Here is a 26,861-nt window from a genome sequence, read left to right as displayed (position 1 = left end):
TTTGTATGTGAAAACTATTTAGAAAGATGCATACTTTCAGTTTTTCCAAACTCACGTCACTCGCACATAAGAGGGAGGCTTGCGCTACCGGTGTTGGCACATGTGCAGATCAAATACACCACTGGAACTCAGATAAAGCTGTTTACATGTCCTAATCATTTGAAAGATTGCTAAAAAAAACAGGTGTTTTAATCGGCGTATGCTTCCTCCGTTTACATGACTAATGCCAAACTTCCATAATCATGGCAGTACTCAGTGACTCCGCACACAGTCCACTACTCTACTTGGTCTGTCAGCCCTAATATAAGTCTCTGTACTGCTTTACATGCTCTGTAATGAGTGTCAAAACACAAGACAGATCAGCCACATTGCGTCCTGAGACGGTAAACGCTAACAGATGGCTTTAATAATCACCAAATGGAAAGGCAGATTCTTCACAGGAAGCATGGGCCCAGTGTGTTTGTAGGAATGCCATGTGCTGCTGCCGGAACAAGGTCTTCAGTCTTGCGATAGCAGGTCATGTGGTCTTGGGTGAATGACGGAGCAGAGTTTATTGTTTGTTGAAAATAATTCAGAGCATCTGGAATGGCATCATCAGTCCACCTATGAGGCTTATCAGCAAATCGTTCAGCAAACTTGGTTGCAATCCCAAACGGACTGCTATTTTCCTTCTGCTATTTTCCTGCATCTACAGTATAACACATCATGTGATTCTTAGTGTAGATACAATACTCCCTTCCCTTCCGTCCTGTCCCAACACTCAGATGCGCTATGCTACAGCCTGGTTTAACTGGGGTTTAACTAGGGTCTGTGCAGCCATCCATAAAGCTGCTTCCTGCATCCTCTCAGGGGTGGGGGTAACAGCCACACTGTAACAAGAAGCATTCATCACTGAAGAGGGCCGCAACCTGTTAAATGTGGAAGATATACACAAAACAATTGCCATCGGGAGGCGAGTGGTGATTGTTGTTGCTTTCACGTGCTAGCAGGCCTAATAATCTCAGCGTGTTGAAACATTCATGAGGCTGAGGCTGGAGCGGAGAGCAAAGTCGTGTCGGAGAGAACACAACATAAGCATTCAGAATACATCTCTATCTTAATCTGCTGCGATGTAACAACTCTGGGAGTGTTTAAAACGAAGAATTCTCACAGGGATATGCTAAACGGCTGCAAAGTTTCAGAGCTTATCTAACCACCAAAACTACAAAATTAAAACATGGTTGTCTAAATGGTGGTGAACTAATAAAAGAGGAAAAGTAATTAATTAAACACAGTTGTAAAGTCTGCTCATGAGGAGAATGAGGAAGGAGAAGAGGTTGGGACAGGTTCCCGTCAACCCTGTGGTTGAATAAGCCATCCCATTGTTTTTCTCATTACCACCATCTTGTTCATCCTCAGGCGACAAGAAGCTGTCGTAAAGTGGATGAGAAAATGAAAATGTTTTAGTTTATCTCATATTTCAGCCGATTTCTGCTCTTGTGCTTCCCGAGATGCACCTTTTCTCTCCTGGAGCCCCTGGATCTTGTTTTAATTTGGAAAAGGCTATTCAAGGTTACAGGAGCTGTGCAGAATGTACTTTCCCACACTTCACTCCTGTGTGGTTTTTCCTCTCTATTTGTTCTGGAAGCCTGGGTGGAGAAAAGTAGGCCAGATATCTGCTGTTCTCCTTCTCAACAACCTTGACACAAGAGCTACAGTCACAGACAAAGGGCTAAGAGGTCTTGGTATGCTACTATTGCACTGGAGTAATTGTTGGTTGGTGTTTGTGCTTGACCTTGTCCACACTTCTGAAGTGGGTGGGGGGTTGATGTGTGAAGGTCTGCTATGTTTACACCAAGACATGCTCAAGGCCTCTGTCAGGAAACCATCGCCTCAGCTCCACATGTAGTATGGAGGATCCACATCCTGGTAAACACCATCAATTTAAATTTAAACCAGACCCTCCTGGGGCCTCCCGGTGAAGGATTATTTTATGACATTCTTAATTTCCACTAAGGTGTTGCAGATGCTGCAGCTCCAATTCAGACAGTCCCGATGAATCGAACCAGGCCCTTTCTAATTAATCTTTGTAGAAGCGGAGAAGACGGGTTTCGGCAGGGGTGCAAGGGCGTGGAGGCCTCTGACATCTGGCTGTCAGGTTTGGTAGAGCTATCTGTCGAAGGAAAGGGGCATCGCCCCACCCCCAACACCAACTTATGCGGTTGTTTCAGAGATGTGGGGTGACAACTGCACCAGTCTTCCCCATGCCACCCCTCCAAACCCCCCCAGGACACCCGGCTTCCACTTGAAGGCATCTTCATCACTTGAACACACAGGCATAAACGCATATCGTACATACACTGAGTTTACAAAACATTAGGAACACCTCCATGACAGACTGACCAGGTGAATCCAGGTGAAAGCGATGATCCCTTATTGATGTCACCTGTTAAGTCCATTAAATCAGTGTAGATGAAGGGGAGGAGACAGGTTAAAGAAGAATTCTTAAGCATTGAGACAATTGAGACATGGATTGTGTGTTTGCCACTCAAAGGGTGAATAGGCCTTTCAATGGGTTATGGTAGTAGGTGCCAGTTTATTTTTATTGTTTTATTTCACCTTTATTTAACCAGGTAGGCTAGTTGAGAACAAGTTCTCATTTGCAACTGCGACCTGGCCAAGATAAAGCAAAGCAGTGTGACACAGACAACAACACAGAGTTACACATGGAGTAAACAATAAACAAGCCAATAACACAACAAACAAGTCAATGACACAGTAGAAAAAAAGAAAGTATATATACAGTTTGTGCAAAAGGCATGAGGAGGTAGGCAATAAATAGGCCATAGGAGCGAATAATTACAATTAACACTGGAGTGATAAATGAGCAGATGATGATGTGCAAGTAGACTGGTGTGCAAAAGAGCAGTAAATAAAATAAAAACAGTATGGGGATGAGGTAGGTAGATTGGGTGGGCTATTTACAGATGGACTATGTACCGCTGCAGCGACCGGTTAGCTGCTCAGATAGTTGATATTTAAAGTTGGTGAGGGAAAGAAGTCTCCAACTTCAGTGATTTTTGCAATTTGTTCCAGTCACTGGCAGCAGAGAACTGGAAGGAAAGGCGGCCAAATGAGGTGTTGGCTTTGGGGATGATCAGTGTGGGTATTGTTATCGTGACCAGTGAACTGAGATAAGGCGGAGCTTTACCTAGCATTGACTTATAGATGACCTAGAGCCAGTGGGTCTTGCGACGAATATGTAGCGAGGGCCAGCCGACTAGAGCATACAGGTCGCAGTGGTGGGTGGTATAAGGTGATTTGGTAACAAAACGGATGGCATTGTGATAGACTGCATCCAGTTTGCTGAGTAGAGTGTTGGAAGCTATTTTGTAGATGACATCGCCAAAGTCGAGGATCGGTAGGATAGTCAGTTTTACGAGGGTAAGTTTGGCGGCGTGAGTGAAGGAGGCTTTGAGTGAAGGAGGCTTTGAGTGAAGGAGGCTTTGTTGCGAAATAGAAATCCGATTCTAGATTTGATTTTGGATTGGAGATGTTTAATATGAGTCTGGAAGGAGAGTTTACAGTCTAGCCAGACACCTAGGTATTTATAGTTGTCCACATATTCTAGGTCGGAACCGTCCAGGGTGGTGATGCTAGTCGGACGGGCGGGTGTGGGCAGCGAACGGTTGAAAAGCATGCATTTGGTTTTAATAGCGTTTAAGAGCAGTTGGAGGTCTTGTTCTCCATGGACTTTACAGTGTCCCAAAACAGTTTGGAGTTAGAGCTACAAGATGCAAATTTATGCTTGAAAAAGCTAGCCTTTGCTTTGCTGACTGGATGTATTGTATCCTGACTTCCCTGAACAGTTGCATATCGTGGGGACTATTCGATGCTAGTGCAGTCCGCCACAGGATGTTTTTGTGCTGGTCAAGGGCAGTCAGGTCTGGAGTGAACCAAGGGCTATATCTGTTCTTAGTTCTGTATTTTTTGAATGGGCATGCTTATCTAAGATGGTGAGGAAATTACTTTTAAAGAATGACCAGACATCCTCGACTGACGGGATGAGGTCAATATCCTTCCAGGATACCCGGGCCAGGTCGATTAGAAAGGCCTGCTCGCAGAAGTGTTTTAGGGAGAGTTTGACAGAGATGAGGGGTGGTCGTTTGCCTGTATCCGCTATGGGTCCGCGGTCAATGAGGCAGTGATCGCTGACATCCTGATTGAAAACAGCGGAGGTGTATTTGGAGGGCAAGTTGGTCAGGATAATGTCTATGAGGGTGCCCATGTTTACGAATTTAGGGTTGTACCTGGTGGGTTCCTTGATGATTTGTGTGAGGTTGAGGGCATCTAGCTTAGATTGTAGGACTGCCGGGGTGTTAAGCATATCCCAGTTTAGGTCACCTAACAGAACAAACTCTGAAGCTAGATGGGGGGTGATCAATTCACAAATGGTGTGCAGGGCACAGCTGGGAGCGGAGGGGGGTCGATAGCAGGCGGCAACAGTGAGAGACTTATTTCTGGAGAGGTTCATTTTTAAAATTAGAAGTTCAAACTGTTTGGGTATAGACCTGGAAAGTATGACAGCACTTTGCAGGCTCTCTCTGCAGTAGATTGCAACTCCTCCCCCTTTGGCAGTTCTATCTTGACGGAAAATGTTGTAGCTGGGTATGGAAATCTCAGAATTGTTGGTGGCCTTCCTAAGCCAGGATTCAGACACGAGAAGGACATCAGGGTTGGCGGAGTGTGCTAAAGCAGTGAATAGAACAAACTTAGGGAGGAGGCTTCTGATGTTAAGATGCATGAAACCAAGATTTTTTTAGATCACAGAAGTCAACAAATGAGGGTGCCTGGGGACACGCAGGGCCTGGGTTTACCTCCACATCACCTGAGGAACAGAGGAGGAGTAGGATGAGGGTACGGCTAGAGGCTAGCAAAACTGGTCGCCTAGAGCGTTGGGGACAAATAAAAGGAGCAGATTTCTCAGCGTGGTAGAATAGATTCGGGGCATAATGTGCAGACAGGGGTATGGTGGGGTGCGGGTACAGCGGAGGTAAGCCCAGGCACTGAGTGATGATAAGAGAGAGGTTGTATCTCTGGATAAGCTGGTTATAATGGGTGAGGTCACCACATGTGTGGGAGGTGGGACAAAGGAGGTATCAGAGGTATAATGAGTGGAACTAGGGGCTCCATTGTAAACTAAAACAATGATAACTAACCTAAACAACATTATACAAGGCATATTGACATATGAGAGAGACATACAGTGAGGTATAAAGTAATCACAGGTGTCGATTTGGAGAGCTAATTAAGACAACAACGGGTGAGACAACAACAGCTAATCAGCTAAAACAACAACAGGTAAAATGGCAATGACTGGGCAGAGAGGGTCGGTTAACTACACACAGAACCTGAGTTCGCGGCTGGGGCTGACAGATAAAAAAATAAATAAACAAAACAAAAAAATAAACAAAATGGAGTACCGTGATTAATGGACAGTTCAGCGGGCATCAGCTATGTAGCCAAGTGATCATAGGGTCCAGGGGGCAACAATAGATGGAACAGGGAAGCCGCGGAGTAGTCGCTACCACGCTAGCACGCTAGACGCGTCTGCTCCGACATCCGACGGAGGCCGGTTGAAGGCACAGCGGATGGAGTATTCGTCAGCAGACCAGTCATGGTGGTGCGGCGGGGCGCCGTGTCGACTAAGGATCCAAGCCAGATGGCGAAAGAGGTATTGTAGTTGTAGTAATTTAGTTTTCTATACGGGAGATGCGCCTGGCTCACGGCTAACTGGTGCTAGCTTCGGGGCAGGGGTGTTAGCCACTATAGCCACTCGGTAGCAGCGGTGATCAGGTGCCAAGGTCCATAAATTACGGCAAGGATCCGGTGGAGTAGTGTGTTCTAGCTTTGTTTGGGTGGAGTCCGGGTGAACAACTGAGTAGGCCGGGAGGTGGGCCTCAGGGATAGCTTCGGTACTGGGTAACTCGGTGGGTGCAAGCTAGCTGTGAAGATCAGGAGAATGGTCCAGGGATTACAGCAGGAATCCGGCGTTGTAGTGGAGAGACAGTCCGTTACTGGTAGGCTGGAGAGTATTATACAAGCTAAAAAAAGGGCTGGTATCTGTGCAGAAGGTAAAGGCCGCTAGCAGTGGCTAACAATGACTAAATAGCTTGTAGCTAATTAGCTGATTAGCTTCTGATGGCTAGGTGGTTCTTGCTATAAGGTTGAACATTTTTAAATAATAGAGGTTCCGTATCACATTGGGTGAGGCAGGTTACCGGAAGGTATAATTGAACTAAAATGGAGAAGAGATTGAAAATAAAATTGAAATAAATACAAAAAAATACGAGAAAATACAAAAGTACACGAGAAGACGAACAAAACACGTCTGCACTGCTACGACATCTTGGACTCGTGTGTTAAGAACTGCAACGCTGCTGATTTTTTCATGCTCAACAGTTTCCCGTGTGTATCAAGAAGGGCCCACCACCCAAAGTATATCCAGCCAACTTGACAACTGTGGGAAGCATTGGAGTCAACATGGGCCAGCATCCCTGTGGAACGGTTTCGGCCCCTGGAAAGTCCCTTCCCGATGAATTGAGGCGGTTCTGAGGGCAAAAGGGGGTGGAACTCAGTATTTGGAAGGTGTTCCTATAGTTTTGTACACACACACACACACACACACACACACACACACACACACACACACACACACACACACACACACACACACACACACACACACACACACACACACACACACACACACACACACACACACACACACACACACACACACAGATCAGATATTGTTCTGCCCTGGTCCCTGTGCCCTGGTCCCTGTGACTGTTCCAAAAACATTATACTGTCGCGATCTTCGCTATATGGGCCATGATGAGGGTGGCAGGTAGACTAGCGGTTAAGAGCGTTGGGTCAGTAACTGAAAGATTGCTGGTTTGAATCCCTGAGCTGAATATGTGAAAAATCTGTCGATATGCTTTTGAGCAAGGCACGTAACCCTAATCTGGATAAGAGCTCCTGCTAAATGCCTAAAATGTAATTATGCCATTAACCCTATTGGCATGAGTGACCCGGTTTCACTTCCAATGTAGCCGTTTGCTACACTGGTCTCAGAAGTGGGATGGTGGCTGTGTGGCCATCGGAATGCATGGCTAGGACGCTGAGTAGTTGAATTCCCAGCAAGTGGGTCAACCCTATTGGCCTGATGAGTAGGGTGCTTGTCGTTCACCCGAGTTGTATTCCCTGCCCCACTTTGCTACAATACCAAAAGGCTGAAATCTCATGGTGAGGTTTATAGGTGTTGTACAAAGGTTGTTTAGTATTACTATGGGTGCAACTTTTACAACACCTCGCGATATGAGAATCAGTTGTATGTCTACTCTCGACAGATTATAAATTATAGAAAGGAACAGTATTTTTACTTCTGATACTGGTGTACTGTCTGTTGCAGATCATTATTCTCCCAAATCACCCTATATAGTCGTAGCCACACAGGCTTATGCTCCCAGCAGGCTCAGTTATTCAGGAAAGCTTTAACACGGATTCTGCCTCCTTTCCGATTCCTTGACCTAGAACCTAACTTTTAAAATATAATACCTTTTTATTTGTGGCATAAACAACTAGTCACAATGTTTTAATCTGACTAGTCTCCTGTAGGCTACTTGCTAATTTTCATCCACTCCTTTCAAATATAATTTCAGCATCCAAACTGTGCAACGGCCATGAATGAAAAGAGACATCTATTACAAAACACCAAAAAGTTGAATGACATTCGGGAAAAGTGTCAAACCAAGCCTTCAGTACTGAGTAGAGAGTGATGTATTTTCAGTTTGTTGAGATTGACATACTTGATTGTGGTGTTGACAACGCAAACCATGATAATAAGCGCTCAAAGTCAGTAATCGGTATGCAGTTATGTGTTGCTTATTGGTTGTGTGTGGTGCATTGGCTCAGAAACCTGTTGGTGGATATAATTATAAATAAATATAAATCTGATTTCCCCCCATCTGCTAATTGTCTGCAGCACCTCTGATGGTAGTGTAATGATACAGGGAGAGGGAGCTCGTCCGTGGTGGTCGCGAACCCTCAACCTTCTGGCCCGTAGCCCTTCATGGCATAGACAGTGCCACAAAAAAAGTGGACAAGTCAATATCCATGTTTCTAAACACAGGGTTGCTACAGTTATTGTTATTTATGGTGGTAATGATGATTTGTGTTGATAATTTGATGAGGGGGGAGAGTGTACACATTGAAAGTATTTTAAACATTGGGGAGGGGGGTGCATTTTTTATGACGCCTCCAGTTGGACCATATTTCTCTCAGCTCCATTGAGAAATGTGTAGAATTGCAGGAAATTGCATTAAAATACAAAATAATGCAAAGATTGGGCCTCTAAAATGTTCTCTAAAATTCATCCATGCCGATGGCCGTACCGCGCCCACCACCTAAGCCCTTTTTTGATCCAGAAGAAACCCTGGAGATGTTTTGTAACACATGCTATATGCACCACTAGACACGTGAACAAGCCCATGCTAACAGAGGAGTGTGGAATGATAGTTGACTGAAGGGCTTATTCATTCTGTGTGTACGGTATGTGTTAGAATAGGTGGACAGTTCCAGAGAGAAAACAGTGCAACACTACAACCCTAAGCAGAGAATATCACAACGGGTGTTACATTCTCCCAAAAATTCACGAGGCTATTCTGAGTCACAGGCTGGTTTAACATATGGTGCTAAGCTGGATTTCGGTCCTTAATCAAATCTCCAGTAAATGATGCTGGGGATTTTGAAAAGGTTGCTGCAGTGATTAGGCTTACACAAATGTAATTTCAGCAGGGAGAATATATCAGGATCGCCAGTTACTATGCCAGCCATCATCAGCCCGGTTTGACAATTCATCTGCGTCAAAGCTTAGCTCATTTTCTGTAGTAATGTGTTTTCAATAGACACACCTAATGCCATTTGTGTTTGACATTTAAAAAAAACACTATTAAATATCCAAGAGCCACACAATGGGCCAGACGGAATACCAGGACATGTACTGTGAACATGAGCTGATCAACTGGCAAGTGTCTTCACTGGCATTTTCAACCTCTCCCTGTCCGAGTCTGTAATACCAACATGTTCTAAGCAGACCACCATAGTCCCTGTGCCCAAGAACACTAAGGTAACGTGCCTAAACGACTACTGACTCGTGGCACTCACGTCTGTAACCATGAAATGCTTTAATAAGGCTGGTCATGGCTCACATCAACACCATTATCCCAGAAACCTTAGACCCAACACAGGGGCCCCTCAGGGGTGCGTGCTCAGTCCCCTCCTGTACTCCTTGTTCACTCATGACTGCACGGCCAGGCACGACTCCAACACCATCATTAAATATGTGGTGTACAGTGGTAGGCCTGATCACCGACAACGACGAGACAGCCTATAGGGTGGAGGTCAAAGACCTGACCGTGTGGTGCCAGGACAACAACCTCTCCCTCAACATGATCAAGACAAAGGAGATGATTATGGGCTACAGGAAAAAGAGGACCGATCACGCCCCCATTCTCATCGACCGGGCTGCAGTGTGGCAGGTTGAGGGAGTGTCCACATCACCAACAAACTAACATGGTCCGAGCACACAAAGACAGTCGTGAAGAGGGCACGACAAAACCTATTCTCCCTCAGGAGACTGAAAAGATTTGGCATGGGTTCTCAGATCCTCAAAAGGTTATACAGCTGCACCATCGAGAGCATCTTGACTGGTTGCATCACTGCCTGGTATGGCAACTGCTCGGCCTCCGACCGGCACTACAGAATGTAGTGCGAACGGCCTAGTACATCACTGGGGCCAAGTTTCCTGCCATCCAGGACCTCTATACCAGGCGGTGTCAGAGGAAGGCCCTAAAAATTGTCACAGACACCAGCCACCCTAGTCATAGACTGATCTCTCTGCTCCTGCACGGCAAGCGGTACTGGAGCGTCAAGTCTAGGTCTAAGAGGCTTCTAAACAGCTTCTACCCCCAAGCCATAAGACTCCTGAACATCTAGTGTAATGGCTACCCTGACAATTTGCAGTGCCCCCCCTCTTTACACCACTGATACTCTCTATTGTCATCTTTAATAACTCTACCTACATGTACATACTACCTCAAATAACCCCTGTGTCCCCACACATTGACTCTGTATCGGTACCCCCGTGTATATAGTCGTGCTATTGTTATTTTACTGCTGCTCTTTAATTACTTGTTACTTTTATCTCTTATTCTTATCTGTATTTTTTAAAACTGCATTGTTGGTTAGGGGCTTGTAAGTAAGCATTTCACTCTAACCTGTTCTATTTGGCGCATGTGACTAATAACATTTATTTGATTTGATTTGTATTGGATGCCCTACTGTGCAACAAATGTGACATTAATATTAGAACATGTCAACTGTTCATTTGTGCCAGAGATAATATGTGATGAGCCAAAAGCATCCGATAATAGAGCACCATTAATGATGCCTCTCGCACAATCAGTCTTTCTTCTACCGCTTTCTCCCTCTCGTATAATCGACTTCTTTCTACCTCACAAACACACAGCCCACTCCACAAAAACTCTTTTTTTATCTGACACCTACACACTCTTTTGTGTGCAAAGCTTCAATATGCTTTGTGCACACTCCCATTCACTCTCACAACCCCTTCCATCTTTCTCCATCTTACAATATCTATTCCAAGAAGCACCATTTCACTCGTGCTTTTCACCTCTCTCCCTCCCTCTTTCTCTATGCATTGCTGTGGAGGTTGAGGGTCTTGGTGAGGTCGCGAGAGAGATGAAGTGCATGGTGGGAAGATGAATGTGTTCAGACCACGCAGTTGATCTCAGGAGGCCGTCTGAAGGTGGTGGTTAGGGTAAGCGCTATCTCAGACTCCCACAGTAAACTCCACACTCAAGGCCACCCAATAAAGAAGAAGAGGGGCTGCAGGATTGAGGAGAAAGAGAGCAGTGGAGGGGATAGGCTGGAGCATGGACACTTAGTCTCTAACACGGACAGTCATGAACACACACACAAACAAAAGGTGAGTGCGAATTAAGATGTGAGCACATGAACATCACACAAAGTTCACCAGTGGTCAACCACCACCCCAACACACACTTTCGTCTGACCTTGTAAAATAATTGTAGTTTATTTAAGGGACAAGCCTCCCATTAGTCCACCAGTGAAAAACACGTTCTGCTACGTTTAATCCTCTACGTAGGCTATAGTCCTCTCTCTACAGACATACAGGTTTACAGGGAAAACTAGTGAGCTAAAACAGAAGACAAAATATTAAATTAACTTGGAGGACAGCAGAATGGTGAGTAAAGGAAATGAATAATCTTAAGAAGAAAATCTTTCTGGGGGAAAATAATGGATACTGCCCAATTTGTCACTGAGTACCTGACTATGGGAGAAAAGAGAAAATGTAGAGAGGGACTCTTCTGTTCCATTCTACTGTCCTGGGGCAGATGTACAGTAAATGTATGAACTAAAACGCCTTTGTTCTCTCTACACAATGTACAGTACTGAGTCTAACCACATCCCTAAAGACCACTTTCTTGCAGATAACAGAACCCATTCAATAATACAGTATGACTGCTAGGTGGAAGCGGTTCTGCTGCACTCAACTACACTTTCTTAGTACTTCATAACAGTCTGGCAATGAGCACCTGCCCCAAGAAAATGTGCACCATGAGGTCAGAAAGGGGGGAACATATTTCTGCATGGACGGAAAGAGAGAAGGCTGAGTGAATCCGTATGAAAAATATTGGCAAAGCAGAAGTACTGTACCCCTCTCAGTTTCACATGGTTCTAATTTTGGTGCTGGTGCACCTGCACACCCATGTGTGTTATGCTCACTGTTGTAGAAAATCATTACGTAACAACAGTATTGGACCTCTTCTCTGAAACTCATTGCTTTCCTTCTCAACAGCAGCACTGTGGGGTCTTGCTTCTTCCTAAACTGGCAAAAGCTTTTGTTTCTGTTGAACAGATCCTCCTACTGCTATGGTCCTTGGCAGCGCATGGCTGTGTTGGTGGTTGGATTAGCCTTTTACTGCAGTGAGCACACAGAGTGACTCTTGGTAGTCTTAAACAAATCTACTTTGAAACAAACGTATACACCTCACACACATGGTTATGGAATTTAAAAAAAAAGAAGACACCTGTACCATGTCAGAAATAGAGATGAAATGTATTCAATTTTGAGTTTGCATACCAATATTACACTTTATATACATCACAGAAGATATATAACAAAACCGCTTGACAAAGAAACACCAGATTTTCTGCGGTTTTTGAAATAATGTTCATTAGTTATGAAATTATTAACAATATTAATAACATTCCACCCATGAGGCCACTAGGTCATCTGACTGCAGGAAATGGCACTGGACAGGATGACATCCACCCAGTGACTAACTGCTTTATGGGAGACACCGGAACAGGAGTACACTGAACTAATTGCACATATCCACCATGTGAATGGAAATGCGTAGGTAAATACTGTCAAAACTCCATTGTTGTTGTTAAAACTCACTTGTCACTGAGCCTCTAATCCAAAAGCAGGATTGCCTGCCTGCCTGCCTGCCAAAAAACAATCTGTTCAGAGTCAACAACAATACATTTTCCCTGATGCAAATCTTAGAACAAAATAATAGCCTGCCCCACAGACAGAGAAACAACTCTATATACATACTTTTTTCACAAGCAAACTCAGAAAACACTGACTAAACTAACACACGTTTGAACAGAACTAGCAATGTCACGCTAAGAATGCAGTGTACAGAGGGTTTGGCTGGAGAGGCAGGGGTCCACATTCCAAGCAGCGCATAGTTGAACCGGTGCATTGTTGAGCTCCTTGAAGGTGGGGATGGGTGTGTTCTGAACTCTCTATTCTCTGTCCAGATGTTTCTTGTTGTCTGGCTCAGAGCAGTGGAGGGGGAGGGGATTACACAACTCTCACTCAGTACTTAGGCTGAGCAGGAAGTGGGAAGCAACGGACCTCTTTAGAAAATGAAAGGGAAAAAAACATAACTGAGGAAAACACCAGACAAAAACACCACAGAGAGGGGTTGTGATCAGAATATGACAGACAAGACGAAGCCAACAACCAAAACAGACTTGGCTAAGGGTTACTGCTTTCAAATGAAAAGCATAAGAATGTCAAGATGTTTATAGGTCGACCGAGTTAATATCTATGGTATTACAACACTTCCTCAACAAATTCCCAGAGCTCAGTAGACATTGCTAATGGTTGCATCACACAAGTAATGCACCGTAGGTAAATCTCTGTCAATCTGTGTTGTTAAGTGGCAAGACTGCTCATAGTTAAAGGGAATCTCAGCATTCAGTACAGCATTGGCGTTTTGGGTAGAAACGTTGTCGTCCTAAGAGGCCAATATGGTGTCGGTAAATCTAAGTTGGGGAACGGGGCTGGTGTGGTTAAGGTAAATCTTTGTCTGCTAATGGAGGGTAAGTGCTTGTGGAGGGCCAGATGAGCTCTGAATGTCAGACAGAGGGACATGCATGATTTCACAGGAGAAAGCCACTAAAAGCTTCCTCTCAATCAGCCTCTCGCCACCTCTCCTCTCTCCCTTATGTTTTTTTTCCCAGGCAGGCACTTTCAGCATGCATTCTAAATTGTTTAGCTCTCCCCCCTACCCACTCTCGCTCTTTCATTATGCTAACGCCAAACTGGTGGCAGATTTAACTTTTTCTCCACATTTGTAAATGGGAAATGGGATTACCTGTTGTTATTTTTGCCTGGGCCCACTCCTGAGAAATTGGATTTACAGATACCATCAATCAAGGATGGACAGAACAACCTGTCTTTGTAACAGAAAACAAGGCTTTAGTCAATACTGTCTGAGAGAAAGGATTCCTTCCTTTTCTCACCCATTAGTTATGAGTCCACACCAGTGGTGGTCGGTGCCATTTAAGATGAGGGAGGACGATTATTTAATTTTTTTATGAGCTTGGCCTTATTTCTATTACAGCATGTTGGATGACTGTCATTCATATCCCATTCACCCAGTTCAATGTAACATCGATAGATTTAGGCTACTACATGATACTTGCATTTTCCCTGTACCCATCATGAGGATGTTACAACCTAGCCTATGACTGAAAGTTTGCAATATAAGTGCACAGGTGGAGATACATTTTTGGAATCAAGGTGACAGACATTGACACATTCAATACCACCTTGCACACTCTTGTCTGCATCTAACTGATCTAGGGTGTACTCATTAGTCCAACAGTTGCAAACAAGTTAAATCTTTGTCTGCTAATGAGGGTAAGTGCTTCTGGAGGGCCAGGTGAGCTCTGAATGTCAGACAGAGGGACATGCATGATTTCACAAACATGTTTCTATTGGACAAATTCAGGTATGTTTCTCCCCGTTTTGTTCCGTTTGCTTCTGTTTAAGATTTTTTTTCAACAGAATCAGTAGAATGAATACACCTCTCATCACACGCAAACACAGTTCAGTTTAATAGCAGCCACATACAAACACCCTGATCCCTTTGATCGTTGTATAATTCCTTCTCACGTCTACATACTCTCTTCCTCTCACCTTTTCCCTTTGCTTGTGGACTTCAGTGCACAACAAATCAAGAAAAAACATTTCCAAGCTAAACATTCATATCATAACCACTAATAGCTACACACAGCCTACATCATTGTCATCATATTAGATATCATAGTAAACATACCTACTAGAACTAATGCTCTAGTGAACCCGCTACAATCATGCACTAAAATGTATAGTTAGCAAGCAGTTTAGCAGTTACACTGGCAGGCCCCGGTGGCAATAGATTAGTCAAACTTCCTCGACTTGGAAGAGTTTCAGTGTTGGATAGCCATAGCCAGCTAGCTCACAAACACCCAGCTCAAATAGAGAGGGATGCTAAGTAGGCTAAAGTAGCTAGCTGCATTAGCTAGCTAAAAAATGATTACAAAATATGGCTAGCTTTCTTGCTCTCTCACTTGCTTTTCCTTGATTTTTTAAGAAATTAATTTGTTCAAAACTGTTGAATTGTCTTTCTCTTCGAGTTAACTACTTACCACATGTTATACACTGCAGTGCTAGATAGCTGTAGCTTATGCTTTCAGTACTAGATTCATTTTCTGATCCTTTGATTGGGTGGACAACATGTCAGTTCATGCTATAAGCTTCTGATAGGTTGGAGAACATCCTCTGGAAGTTGTCATAATTGCTGTGTAAGTCTATGGAAGGGGGTGAGAACCACAAGCCTCCTAGGTTTTGTATTGAAGTCAATGTACCCAGAGGAGGATGGAAACCAACTGTCCTCCGGCTACACCATGGTGCTACCCTACAGAGTGCTGTTGAGGCTGCTGTAGACCTTCATTGCAAAACAGTGTGTTTTAATCAATTATTTGGTGACGTGAAAATATTTAGTATAGTTTTACATAAAAATGATTAAAAAAAGTTGTCACTATTTTTATTTAATTCACTGAGGAGAAATGTTCCTCCTCTGAGGAGACTCCACTGGTCCTCACAAAGAAAGACTGATAAATAGTGAGCAAACTGCAACTAAACCACAACGAAAGTGAGATGATTGTCCATTTCATTGGATAGCCATCTCAACAGATTACACCTCCATAACAGAGGATTGGAATAACCCACTGGAGATTTGAACATACACAGAATTCAGACTACCTTCCTCATCATCTTGGTAAATTGACAAAGTCCTGCAGTGCCAAGTAACAGCTATGCTTCATTTATCATTCAAGAGGTGGATTAGCTATATTAAAATGACTTGTCAGCTATCTGAAAACAGTCAAATGAGCTGATCTTCACGAACCCTGCACAACTTTATTCAAAGTTTCTCTAGCAGCAGGCTTCCTGTAGCCTCCAGTGGGATAGCAAGGCCAGTGTTTGCTCTGCACCCTCCAGGATGATGCTTTGCATCTGCCTGTTCCGACCCCGGAACATGGCCTTTGGGGGATTTGCCTAGTTGTCAGAAAGATTACAGATACACGTGGAATGGACAGAGGAAATCATAAACCATTTCCATAATCAACACTAGCACTGTGGTGAGGGGCAACAGACACAGCTCCAGAATTCTCTACAGTCTGGCTATTTAGTTTAAAATAAACAATAAAGACAGTAAGTGTTATTACACAGGTGATGTTCCCCAATGCTGGAAGGGTTGCCAACCAGTGAACAAGTGTGGGAACACCTGTATTATATCATGGAACAGTAGGCTAGAACAATATTGACTAGTTTTACCACATGCTTGGATCATATTGAAAAAGGAAATTGTTTATTTTGAGACCATTTCAAGAAGGATATCCACAAATCCATTGGTGGGCTGGCGGCATACAAGTAGAAGTAAGATAGAGGGAGGGGAAATGATCCCTTCCTTCCACTCTGCGGTGTGCACAGCATGCTGTTCCGCTTTGTTTGCATGATTAACAAGAGAGTCAGCTGTGCAGCAGATCAATACCCACTGACTGGCCTTTTACGGAATTGTGTCTAATGTGGTAACCCTATCTCTGTGCCCTTCCTATTCCACAGCCAATTATGTGATAGGATCAATACAGGTCAGTAAAGGGGTATTGACGCTTTTGTTGGCGATGTTATGTAAGTGTGAGAAATCCATGGGCCCTGCATCCCAGAGATGTCTATAGAGTCTATAGTAAGTCACCACGAGGCAGTGTGTCACAGAGAGTGAATAACATATTTTTCTCATAGAGAGAAAATATGAAGCGGCTTATCTCTTCCCCAGCGAGGGTCTGCTGTAGCTGTAGTGGAGCTGGGAGAAGAGGAGGCATTTAGAATGAGATAGGGAACTTCTGTTCCTCTCCCTGCAGCACTATCCAGATCCTCATCAGATTCCTCCACCACCGCAAGATGCAGCCAGAATCCATCTACCACCACTACCAAAACCTGTATCCTATTGACAACAATACCGTACCAACAATGGCTAAACATTGAGTTGACAACAATGAAAACTTGATGCTGTCAGTCAGTCTTAGACATGTGATCAGGAAAATAACTTTCAGGAGAGGGTGGTCTGAGATTAACTTGTATGTCAGGGCGCTGCAGGCGTCTGTTTTGTCGCTCCTTACAGACAACGCTGTACCCTTCTCTTTCTCTTCTTCTCTGGTGCCCAAAAGAGCATGCTCTGAAAAAAAGTAAGGCTTCATTCCCCAGCATGTCCATGCTAATAACCCACAACAAGCACCCTGCAGGAGCATTTTTAGAATCAATAAAGCTCCCCATAAACATGCTTCTGTCTCCCTCATCTCGCTCTCTGGTTTAGTAGGTTCTCATGTCACTAGTGATAAGGGTCGGATGGTCCTCTGCAGCCACACAATGCATCAGCTTTCTCCGTATCATACCAGTCTCATTTGACCTTGGACTCTGGACGCTTTGTGAATGACATGTTCTTTATCCAAGAAGCAGAAACATAGTATGGAGGCTTTCTCTGTGTCCAGAGTTGGTTCTCTAGGAGCCTTGGGCTTGGTCAGGGTGTATCCATTGACAACATGGAGAAAAGCTCTGTCTTCAGAATGACATGCTCTTTATTCAAGTAACAGAAACACAGTACGGATGCTTTACATGACATCACCTGCTTTTTCCCCTCTCTCCTTGTCACTGACTCCCTTGCGCTGTTCTGTGGAGTTCCCCACATTTCCAGTGAGCTCATATTGTAGACTACCACCATAGTGGTCCCTCAGGACTGTGCAGAGAAGAATGAAGGAACTGATGAAATGTTCCAGCACCAGCAGCCTCAATGAAGGATTTCAGCATTGTGCACAATAACTGATTGAGGATCAGATGTCCGGTCTAGCGAATTAACTCTTCCAACATGGGTGTTTTTGTCCTGAGTTGTGCGTTGATGAAAAACAGCAAATCATAATCTCAGAATAAAGCCTACCCCTATTCCCTCTGTTTCAATCCCATACATTTTTGCTGGCAGAATCACAGCTGTGCGACCCAGGAAGTGTTCATAACGAGCTCCATTAGTGGTATTACCTACATCCGACTGCCAAGGGGTCAGACTAAATGAACAGATGAAATTACCCCAGAGATAATGAGGGTTAACGACAATCCCCCACACCAGAGTGGTCCCAAGGGAAGCAGAAATGAAGCTGCCCTGAAGTTGGAATTGGTAGGTGGGCTGGGATTCTCCATGTCATGTTTCAGTTCACATCCTTACCTTTGATTTCAGCCATCACAACAATTCCAAAACATGACCAGCCAAATCCAAAAAACAGCCGGCAGATGCCTATGGCGGCAGATTTACGAGGTCTGCATTTCTGAGCTAAACTGACCAAGACGCACCTCCAACAACAACACATAAAACAGTGGCATATGGACTATTTACGTGAGCACTGATACCGCCCTGTGATAAGCAGTGCCCACTTTGTCTAATGCAGGGGCGCAACATATTTTGCTTGTCCATCTCCGGCACGCCTCTCCAGGGTGCTGTTGGAGAGACACATCGCTTCCGCGCTCCACCATCCTTCCGTCAATAAAATAATTTGACATAAATCATATAGCAGATAAAGGATATGGTAGAAAGAGTATGTGGACTTTTCTGTAGCCTACAGGCAGGAGATAAAATGTATGACAATGTAATGAGATGGACACTTTTTTACATCATGCAGGTTTCTCTGATCAAATAGCCGAACCTAAATGGCGGTCAATCGAATAAGAAAATGCGCTGTTAGGTGGACAAACACATCCTTAAAAACAGGACAGGTCAAAGTAAAATGGACAATCACAACAGTTGTCCAGGTGTTTCACCCCATTGTCATGATCAGTGGTTTCAAGTTTGTATTCATACATTTTTGACAAGCTGATCAGAGTGAAAAAGAAAATACTTCTGGATTTCCCGCTGTGTAAACACATTGCAAATAGGCTCACGATAACTCCTGATAAAGTTAGATAGCTGATATTCAGAGCTTAAATAACCAAATTGAATAGTCATAGGAATCAGGACTAATAAAGCCAATGCAGCAGCCTGTTTTACAAACGGTGGGCCTACCAGACGGATGGGCATTCATAAAATTCCATTGTGGGCAACAGGGTAGCGTTTCCACGGCAGCGAGCTTTACACCACTCCAGGCAATGCTTGGCATTGTTCCGTGGTGATCTTAGGCTTGTGTGCGGCTTGTCAGCCATGGAAACCCATTTCATGAAGCTCCCGATGAACAGTTCTTGTGCAGACCTTGCTTCCAGAAGCAGTTTGGAATTCTCTAGTGAGTGTTGCAACCATGGATAGACCATTTTTTACGCGCTACATTACTCGGCAGTCCCGTTCTGTGAGCTTGTGTGGCCTTCCACTTTATGGCTGAGCCACTTCACAATAACAGCAATTAATGTTGCCTGGGGCAGCTCTAGCAGGGCAGGGATTCCAAAGCAGGGATTTCAAAGCCTGCAGGGACAAAGCTTTGGAGGAAACATCATTTTGTTTGTGTATGTTGTTTGTATATAGAGAACTCAAGAGGCAATACATGTAATAGAACATGAGTGATTGACAGCCCTACCTAGCAAAGATATATAAATATCCTGTATCCACCATGAAAAATCCAGTGTAAACAGCAGTAGATGCAGAAAAGGGATATTTATCTAACATAAAAACTAAAGACTGGACAAAGAATACAGGTGTTTACACCATCCATCACTGTATATAAACAGAGAGAAATAAGCTCCATTTGTGTGAGTGGAAGCGTCAGCCTCAGTGTGTTCTCTAAAGCCCAGTAGAGTGTCGAGAGACACCGTCACTGCTCTGAGAGGAGCAGAGACACAGCCCCAGGGCTAGGCGAGCAGTAAAGCAGTCTAAACAGGTACAGCACAAACACAGTCATCCTAAAGGCATTTGAAGCTACTTCACTACAAGAGAAAAAAAGGGGAAAAAAACATTGGAAGAACAATACACAGAAGGCATCAGATAGCACACCTCAGTCTCTCTCTTTCAGACAGAGCCTATGGCGAGATATTCAGAATATGATCTCAGCTCCACCACCAAACACACAATGCTCATGAGGTATTTTACTTGTTTACCTTGAGTGTGTGTTAAAAAGATATTAGACTAGGCCTAGCTTAAAACAACAAGTATTCTAAGAAGGCAGCCTCATCTGTTGAGATTCACACCAAGGTCAGTGAAAACACAATAATTTATATTCCTTGAGTGAAACTAGTATAAATCATGAGTGCACAAAGAAGGCAGAAGAGCATTGAATGGTTAAATCACAAATACAGCATGCATTACAACTGGACAATGGTAAATAAAGATGGTTACGTATGTGTTTTAAGGCGAGACTGATAATACGAGTAGAATGGCTGTGGGTTTGGCAAACATTATAAATAGGCAATGAAGAACTCTTATTATATACATTTGGCACAAATGTTCATCGTGACATCTTCCACAAGTGTCACAGTGTTCCATCCAGCCCTTATTTTGTTCTGAGGGGATAATAAGAAGTATACACACTACCACCCCTGACATCACTTCACTTTTTCTACATTATCATCATCATAACAGAAAATAGGTCTTTAGGATATGGTGATCAATGATGATTTGTAAGTGATGTTCTGAGACAGAATCAGGTAGCACTTGGAGCTGTTGAGTGATACAGCTTTCATAAAGAGCCAAAAGTGTAATGGCCTCCCTCACTTCCAATTCATTTGGCAGTGAGGTGGTGAATTTGTATGTCCTTTGCATTAAAGCACAGAGAACACACACTGACCTTTTCCATGTGATAAATAACTACCCCCTGTTCTGCTGCCAGGATTTTGTTTAACCCAATTTGTCACAGAGGAGCCCCTCTCCCACCGCAGCCTCACACTGGGGCTGTGGCACGGGATTGGTGGGCATATCGAAGTGTCACACGTAGCCCACGAGCTACAGAATAGGGCTTAGTGATATGACCTAAAAATCATATCAATCAAATGTATTTATAAAGCCCTTTTTACATCAGACAATCTCAAAGTGCTGTACAGAAACCCAGCCTAAAGCCCCAAACAGCAAGCAATGCAGATGTAGAAGGACGGTGGTTAGGAAAAACACCCAAGAAAGGCCAGAACCTAGGAAGAAACCTAGAGAGGAACCAGGCTCTGCGTGGTGGCCAGTCCTCTTCTCGCAGTTCCGAGTGGAGATTATAACAGAACATGGCCAAGATGTTCAAACGTTCATAGATAATAATAATCACAGTGATTGTAGAGGGTGCAACAGGTCAGCACCTCAGGAGTAAATGTCAGTTGGCTTTTCATAGCCGATCATTCAGAGTTAGAGACAGCAGGTGCATAACTCAATTTATTCAAACATAGGCTATTCGCGATATACTCTCACCGGACAGTGTATTAGGTAGACCAGCCCAGTCACGAAAATGGATCGCTCCTAGACAGTAAGTCGTGTGGTCGTGGCTTGCTATATATAGCAGGCAGAGGTCAAAGGAGAATGGAAAGAATGGTGCGAGCTAACAGGCAGGCCACAAACAGACAAATAACGGAGCAGTACAACAGCGGAGTATAGAACAGCATCTCGTAACGCACAACTCGTTGATCCTTATCACGGATTGGCTACTGCAGCAGAAGACCACATCGGGTTCCACTCCTATCAGCTAAAAGCAAGAAGCAGCAGCTCCAGTGGTCATGCTGATTGCAGAGTCAGGATTTGGTGTAAGCAGCATGAGTCCATTGCCCCATCCTGCCTGGTGTCAACGGTACAGGCTGGTGGCGGTGGTGTAATAGTGTGGGGAATGTTTTCCTGGCACACGTTAGGTCCCTTGATACCAATTGATACATTGTTGCTGACCTCAACCCAATAGAGCATCTTTGGGATAAGATGAAACGGGCTGTTCACAGCATGAATGTACTGCCGTCCAATCTGCAGCAACTACGTGATGCTATCGCATCAGCATGGACCATCATCCCTGTGGAAAATTTCCGACACATTGTAGAATCCACGCCCCGAAGAATTAAGGTTGTTCTGGATGCAAAAGGGGGTCTGGCCCGGTACTAGATGGGTGTACCTAATAAACTGGACGGTGAGTGTATTCTCAATTTTGTTTGTGTTTTCTCTATATAAGCTTTTTGCGCAATTAAAAGTAAAATAGACTGCATTTCAAACAGTCAGCAATAATCTAGTGAATTCAGGTTAAATTATACCTAGGCTAAATATATGCCTTCCACAAAATGTCATTATTTTATTGAAATAGTTTAACCTGCTTTTTGCAATAATCACTGATCTGGGTTTCAAGTCGGTCTATGAATATCCCCGATTTGTTCCAAATTCAACCAGAACCATGCATAATAAACATTCCCTAATTGCTAAAATGCTGTTAGCGGTAGGTGGTACCGCAATGCCACGCAACAAACTGAGCATTCATTTTCTAGAATCAATGTTCATTGATACTCCCGTTTTAGTAGTCTGCTCTGCGCACAATTTGAGGAGTTGAGACATAAAAAGGGTATCCTTAGAAATATTAACTTCTCCTCTTATTACAGTAAAATCATTTCTCAATCTGTTTCGGTGTTAATATGACCAGTTCTGTTGGACCAAACCTCAAATGCTAATAGCAGTTGAAATCGAGTAGAAGAAGTGTTCTCTCATCGCTGTTGTTGTGAGTGGCAAGGGGAGAGGCTTGGTGTGTGTAAAAAGAGAGGAAGAGGTGAAGCCAGAGGTTTCACTCTGGCCAAAAACTGTCCAAAATGAGCCCAATGAGTTTCCATGGGCTTATTTTGGACCTAAGCTTGTCACCTGCCTTTCCACCTTTGGACAACGACTCCCATTGTTAGGGCAGAGATATGAGCATCTCATCATTATATACAGATCTCTGGTGTAAATGGGAAGGTGCACACAGCACAGAAGGAGCCAAGACCAAAAAGAGAACAAGTGGACATAAACACTCTTAAAAATGTTTTTCAAGTGTGAGCATTGCACATGAAAGGGAGTTGGACAGGAAGAAACCTGTATGAACCCATCATCCATTTACTGTGGCCATCTTACTGATCTCTCACCATAAACAGTTGTTCAGTAGTCTTTTTAATCACAATCAAAATAGACCCACTTTCCATCCACTGAGCAAGTTGTGTAATCCTCATATGGGTGACCGGGATGAGCTGTGATGACAATGTGGGGTGACACCATCTCTGAGGATGTGAGGCACACCACACACAGACACATTATCACCTGGAAGTGAGGAGGATTCATGTTATGATAAAGTCACTTTATATGCTGAGGTTAGTACTCCCCTTCAGTTCGCCAACTAAGCAGCACTTTGGCAGCAAGCCACATTCCAAAAGTGACTTAAGTTTGGCTTTTCCACCCATTCAACTGTGTTGATACAAAGCCATATTCCCTAAATTTCCCTCAACATCAAACCAACAAAGTCTTCTGCTTCAAAACTCTCCAACCAGTCTCTTCCACTTTGCACCTGAGTCACAGAATAAAGGAAAACCAAATTGTTTGGTCTGACTGACCACATGCCCTCTTCGGTATTACCACGGTCTACCTAGACCCTGTGCTACCCAAGCCTTATTAAATGTTCCACTGAACTACAAAAAGCTTTTGCTGCACTGCAGACACACCTCTCACTCACATGGCAATTACTCAATGTTTCTAAATGTAGCTTAAGTTAGAATTATTTAATTCAATTAAAGTAACTGTCTAGTGAAAATCTCACTTTTAAAAGTTCATAGTGTTAACTCATACCCAAATAATGTTGTTGACTTGTCCTATACTCGTATTTGTGGCCAAAGCAGAAATTGGAGAAGAAAAAAAAACACCTTAAACGAAACAAAAATGCTTGCCATTTCCTCAGAGGATGAGCTGGCCAATCAGCGGTCTGCTCACATGAATTTTGATAATGACCGGTATACGCCCACACATTGTTGTTGGGGTACGCCCACACCATTCCAACACAGATAAACTGCTTTTCAACATATTTAATTGCCATTTTTGGGAAGGCAATCAATTTCACTTAAGTAATTATAGGTCATATGTCATAGAAATCTGGAAACACTTTAAACATGCAATACAATGGTAAGGTCCCTGTGTGTTGTGGAGAATATCTGGAACTATCACAAGTGCTCAACAGTGACACCCATTGGGCCCCAAGAAAGTACAGGTTGGCGACAAACTGTACTGTTGTGGACTGTGTAACTGTTGCATGATTATTGAATGTGAACACTGTGCTGATTGCACTCAAAATAACTATTTATGCATGTAAAGAATGTTTCAAAAACCACTTGCATGGAGAGCACATTAACCATTCACCATGAATATCAGTGTAATGACACTGACATAACTGCTGTGGGTAATTGACAACAAATAGGCCCCTAAAAGACATCTTGACATACCTGTGACATTTGGGGTCTGAAGTTGATCTCCTTTAGGTCCACAGACCCCGGTGAGAGGTTGTGCAACATTTGGCACAAGAGCACTCCGTCTCGTAGCGCCTGTGCCAAGTCGAACACGGCCGCAGAAGGCCACACGACCCGGTGGTTTGGGGGCAAAACCTTGCAGTCTATCAACCATCGCCCGCATTGCCGCCACTCTTCCATGTCGGCTTGGGGGGTGTGTTCCACACTCAAATTCGACAGCCGCCTCTGTGGGCAAAATTCAGCCGCTTCCAGTGCGCAACCGAAGCAATCCTTCCACCAGTGTTAAAATCCAAATCTCAATTAAAATGTGATTAGTTGTATTATTTTCCCATGTATTAAGGAAACTGATAACTTTACAATTATGGTAAAATAGTGTTCTACTTTAGTTTTCCGATTAAGTTTATATAATTGGCTCCAGCTCTGTTCAAATAGGCTATGTCCAGTGGAGCACAGTCAGAACATGTCCAGCTCAGTCTTTTGAACAAGTGACGTGAGTTTCTGACCATAACATTCAGAAGTTGACGACATTAAATGAACACGATGTAATGTGTAAATTACCTTCTGAATAAACAGACCAATGTGAACTACCGGGAAAACAATTTCCTTTTCTTCATTCTCGAAGTTGATTTTGCATATCCAGAAGGTGTTAGAACTCAGCTCATAATCCAGATTGTAGGCTAAACGTTTTAAATCACAGATAGGCTATTGGGAATAATAATGCCCCAATATCTTCTTTGCTTGTGTATTAAAGCCTACCAAATTTCAATATTGAACCTATCATGCAAGCTTGCTGTCCAAAACCGTTGTCTCCGGAAAAAAATGACTTTGAACAGCTGAGACAATCAGTTCTGACACTCAGTATAGAGCGACATACCATTGTATTTTGCGTAACTACCCAGAGTTTCTGGTTGTTAAGAGTTTCTCTATACAATTTCCTATGCCGCTCTGATAGATAACAATTACATTTCAATGTAAAACACTGTGATAAATCAAATGAATTTTCTTACGATGTCACACTCAACATTCAGCCTATCCACAATGCACTCGAAAACATATTTCACAAACTCCAACAGAAACATGTCCAGGAGGAAAAAAATCACGTTCTCGTCATTCTCAGAATACCAAACACCAACTTTAATAGAAAGAAACGTTTAAAAATGCTCCAATAATCCGTTTCTATGTTCTTTCTTGTTCCCCCTCCGCGTTTTTTTGTTACGGATTGTGGTGTTCTGCAGTCTCTCTACTCCCCGCCGCGCTATTCTGAAGGTTTGAGAGAAAGCGTGAACGCGCTTGGCTGTAGAGAGGGCGGCGATGTTGAACGTGGGTTCAGTTGGTTCTGGTTTACGCACGCTCACGTGTGGGAATGATTGTAATGCACATTTTAAGAAAGTTGAAACTCATTTACTGCATTTCGATACAATTTAAAAAATCTTAAATGCTATTTGGAGAACAGCAAAAGTGTATGTAATGTTATTCATACAAAGGGATCTTTTAGCACATTTTTTTTTTAAACAAAAGGTAGACAACTACGTTTGCTTTACGGAACTTTTTGTTGTTGCAGTTTTAAAACTGCAATTCTTCACATTTTGCAATTACTTTTGCCATGTTAATATGACATTTGAGTGACAGTGACTAACACAATCAATGGGGGCCACCTGGAGGTCAGGACCCCTTCAGCCATGATTACTAAATTTACATTATAGTAATTTAGCAGTTAGTGCATTCATCTTAAGATAGGTAGGTGGGACAACCACATATCACAGGCATAGAAAGTACATTTTTCCTCAATGTCGTAGATATCAGTAAAGTCAGAGCTAGAAGGGGTGAAGGGGTCAAGTGCAAGTGCTGTTTAAGTTTTGTGTGTGTGTGTGTGTTGGGGGGAGTCGAGGTGAGGAGGGTTTCTTTTGCTGTTCCGTAGGTAAGCACCATGGTCTTCTATTGGATGCGAGCTTCGACTGGAACCCAGTGGAGTGTGCGGTGGAGCGTGGTGTCGAGAGAAAGGTTGGGAAGGTTGAAAATCAGGCAGGCTACAGTGTTCTGGATAAGTTGCAGGGGTTTGATGGAAGAAGCGGGGAGCCCAGCCAACAACGAGTTGCAGTAGTCCAGACGGGAGAAGACAAGTGTCTGAATTAGGACCTGTGCCTGTTCCTGTGTGAGGCAGGGTTGTACTCTACAGATGTTGTTGAGCATGAACCTGCAGGAGCGAGTCACTGCTTTGATGTTTAAAAAGAACGACAGGGTGTTGTCCAGGGTCACACCAAGGTTCTTTGCACACTCGGAGGCTGACACTGTGGAGTTGTCAACCGTGATGGAGAGGTCTTTGAGCGGGCAGGCCTTCCCCGAGAGGAAGAGCAGCTCTGTCTTGTCGAAGTTGAGCTTGAGGTGGTGGGCCGACATCCAAGTTGAGATATCTGTCAGACACACAGAGATGCGTGTCACCACCTGGGTGTCAGCAGGGGGAAGGAGAAAAGTAGTTGAGTGTCAT

At 43.7% G+C, this 26,861-nt stretch overlaps 1 protein-coding gene across 10 annotated transcripts in view; it reads right to left on the bottom strand.

Annotated features, from left to right (window-relative positions):
• Positions 1-25,678, bottom strand: part of LOC110523649 (guanine nucleotide exchange factor VAV2) — a 236,066-nt gene extending 210,388 nt beyond the window's left edge. For all 10 annotated transcript variants that reach the window (XM_036977312.2, XM_090234586.1, XM_090234582.1 and 7 more), the window contains exon 1: positions 24,353-25,678. In XM_036977312.2, the coding sequence (XP_036833207.1) occupies positions 24,353-24,556 (204 nt within the window). In that variant the 5' untranslated portion in view covers positions 24,557-25,678. The remainder of the gene's footprint in view (positions 1-24,352) is intronic.
• Positions 25,679-26,861: the final 1,183 nt, after the last annotated feature.

This window comes from Oncorhynchus mykiss, chromosome 5 (assembly GCF_057628025.1).
Source record: "Oncorhynchus mykiss isolate SJ-2025 chromosome 5, ASM5762802v1, whole genome shotgun sequence".
Classification (NCBI taxonomy): domain Eukaryota; kingdom Metazoa; phylum Chordata; class Actinopteri; order Salmoniformes; family Salmonidae; genus Oncorhynchus; species Oncorhynchus mykiss.
Note: the sequence above shows the minus strand (reverse complement) of the source record. Positions and strands in the feature narration are given on the sequence as shown.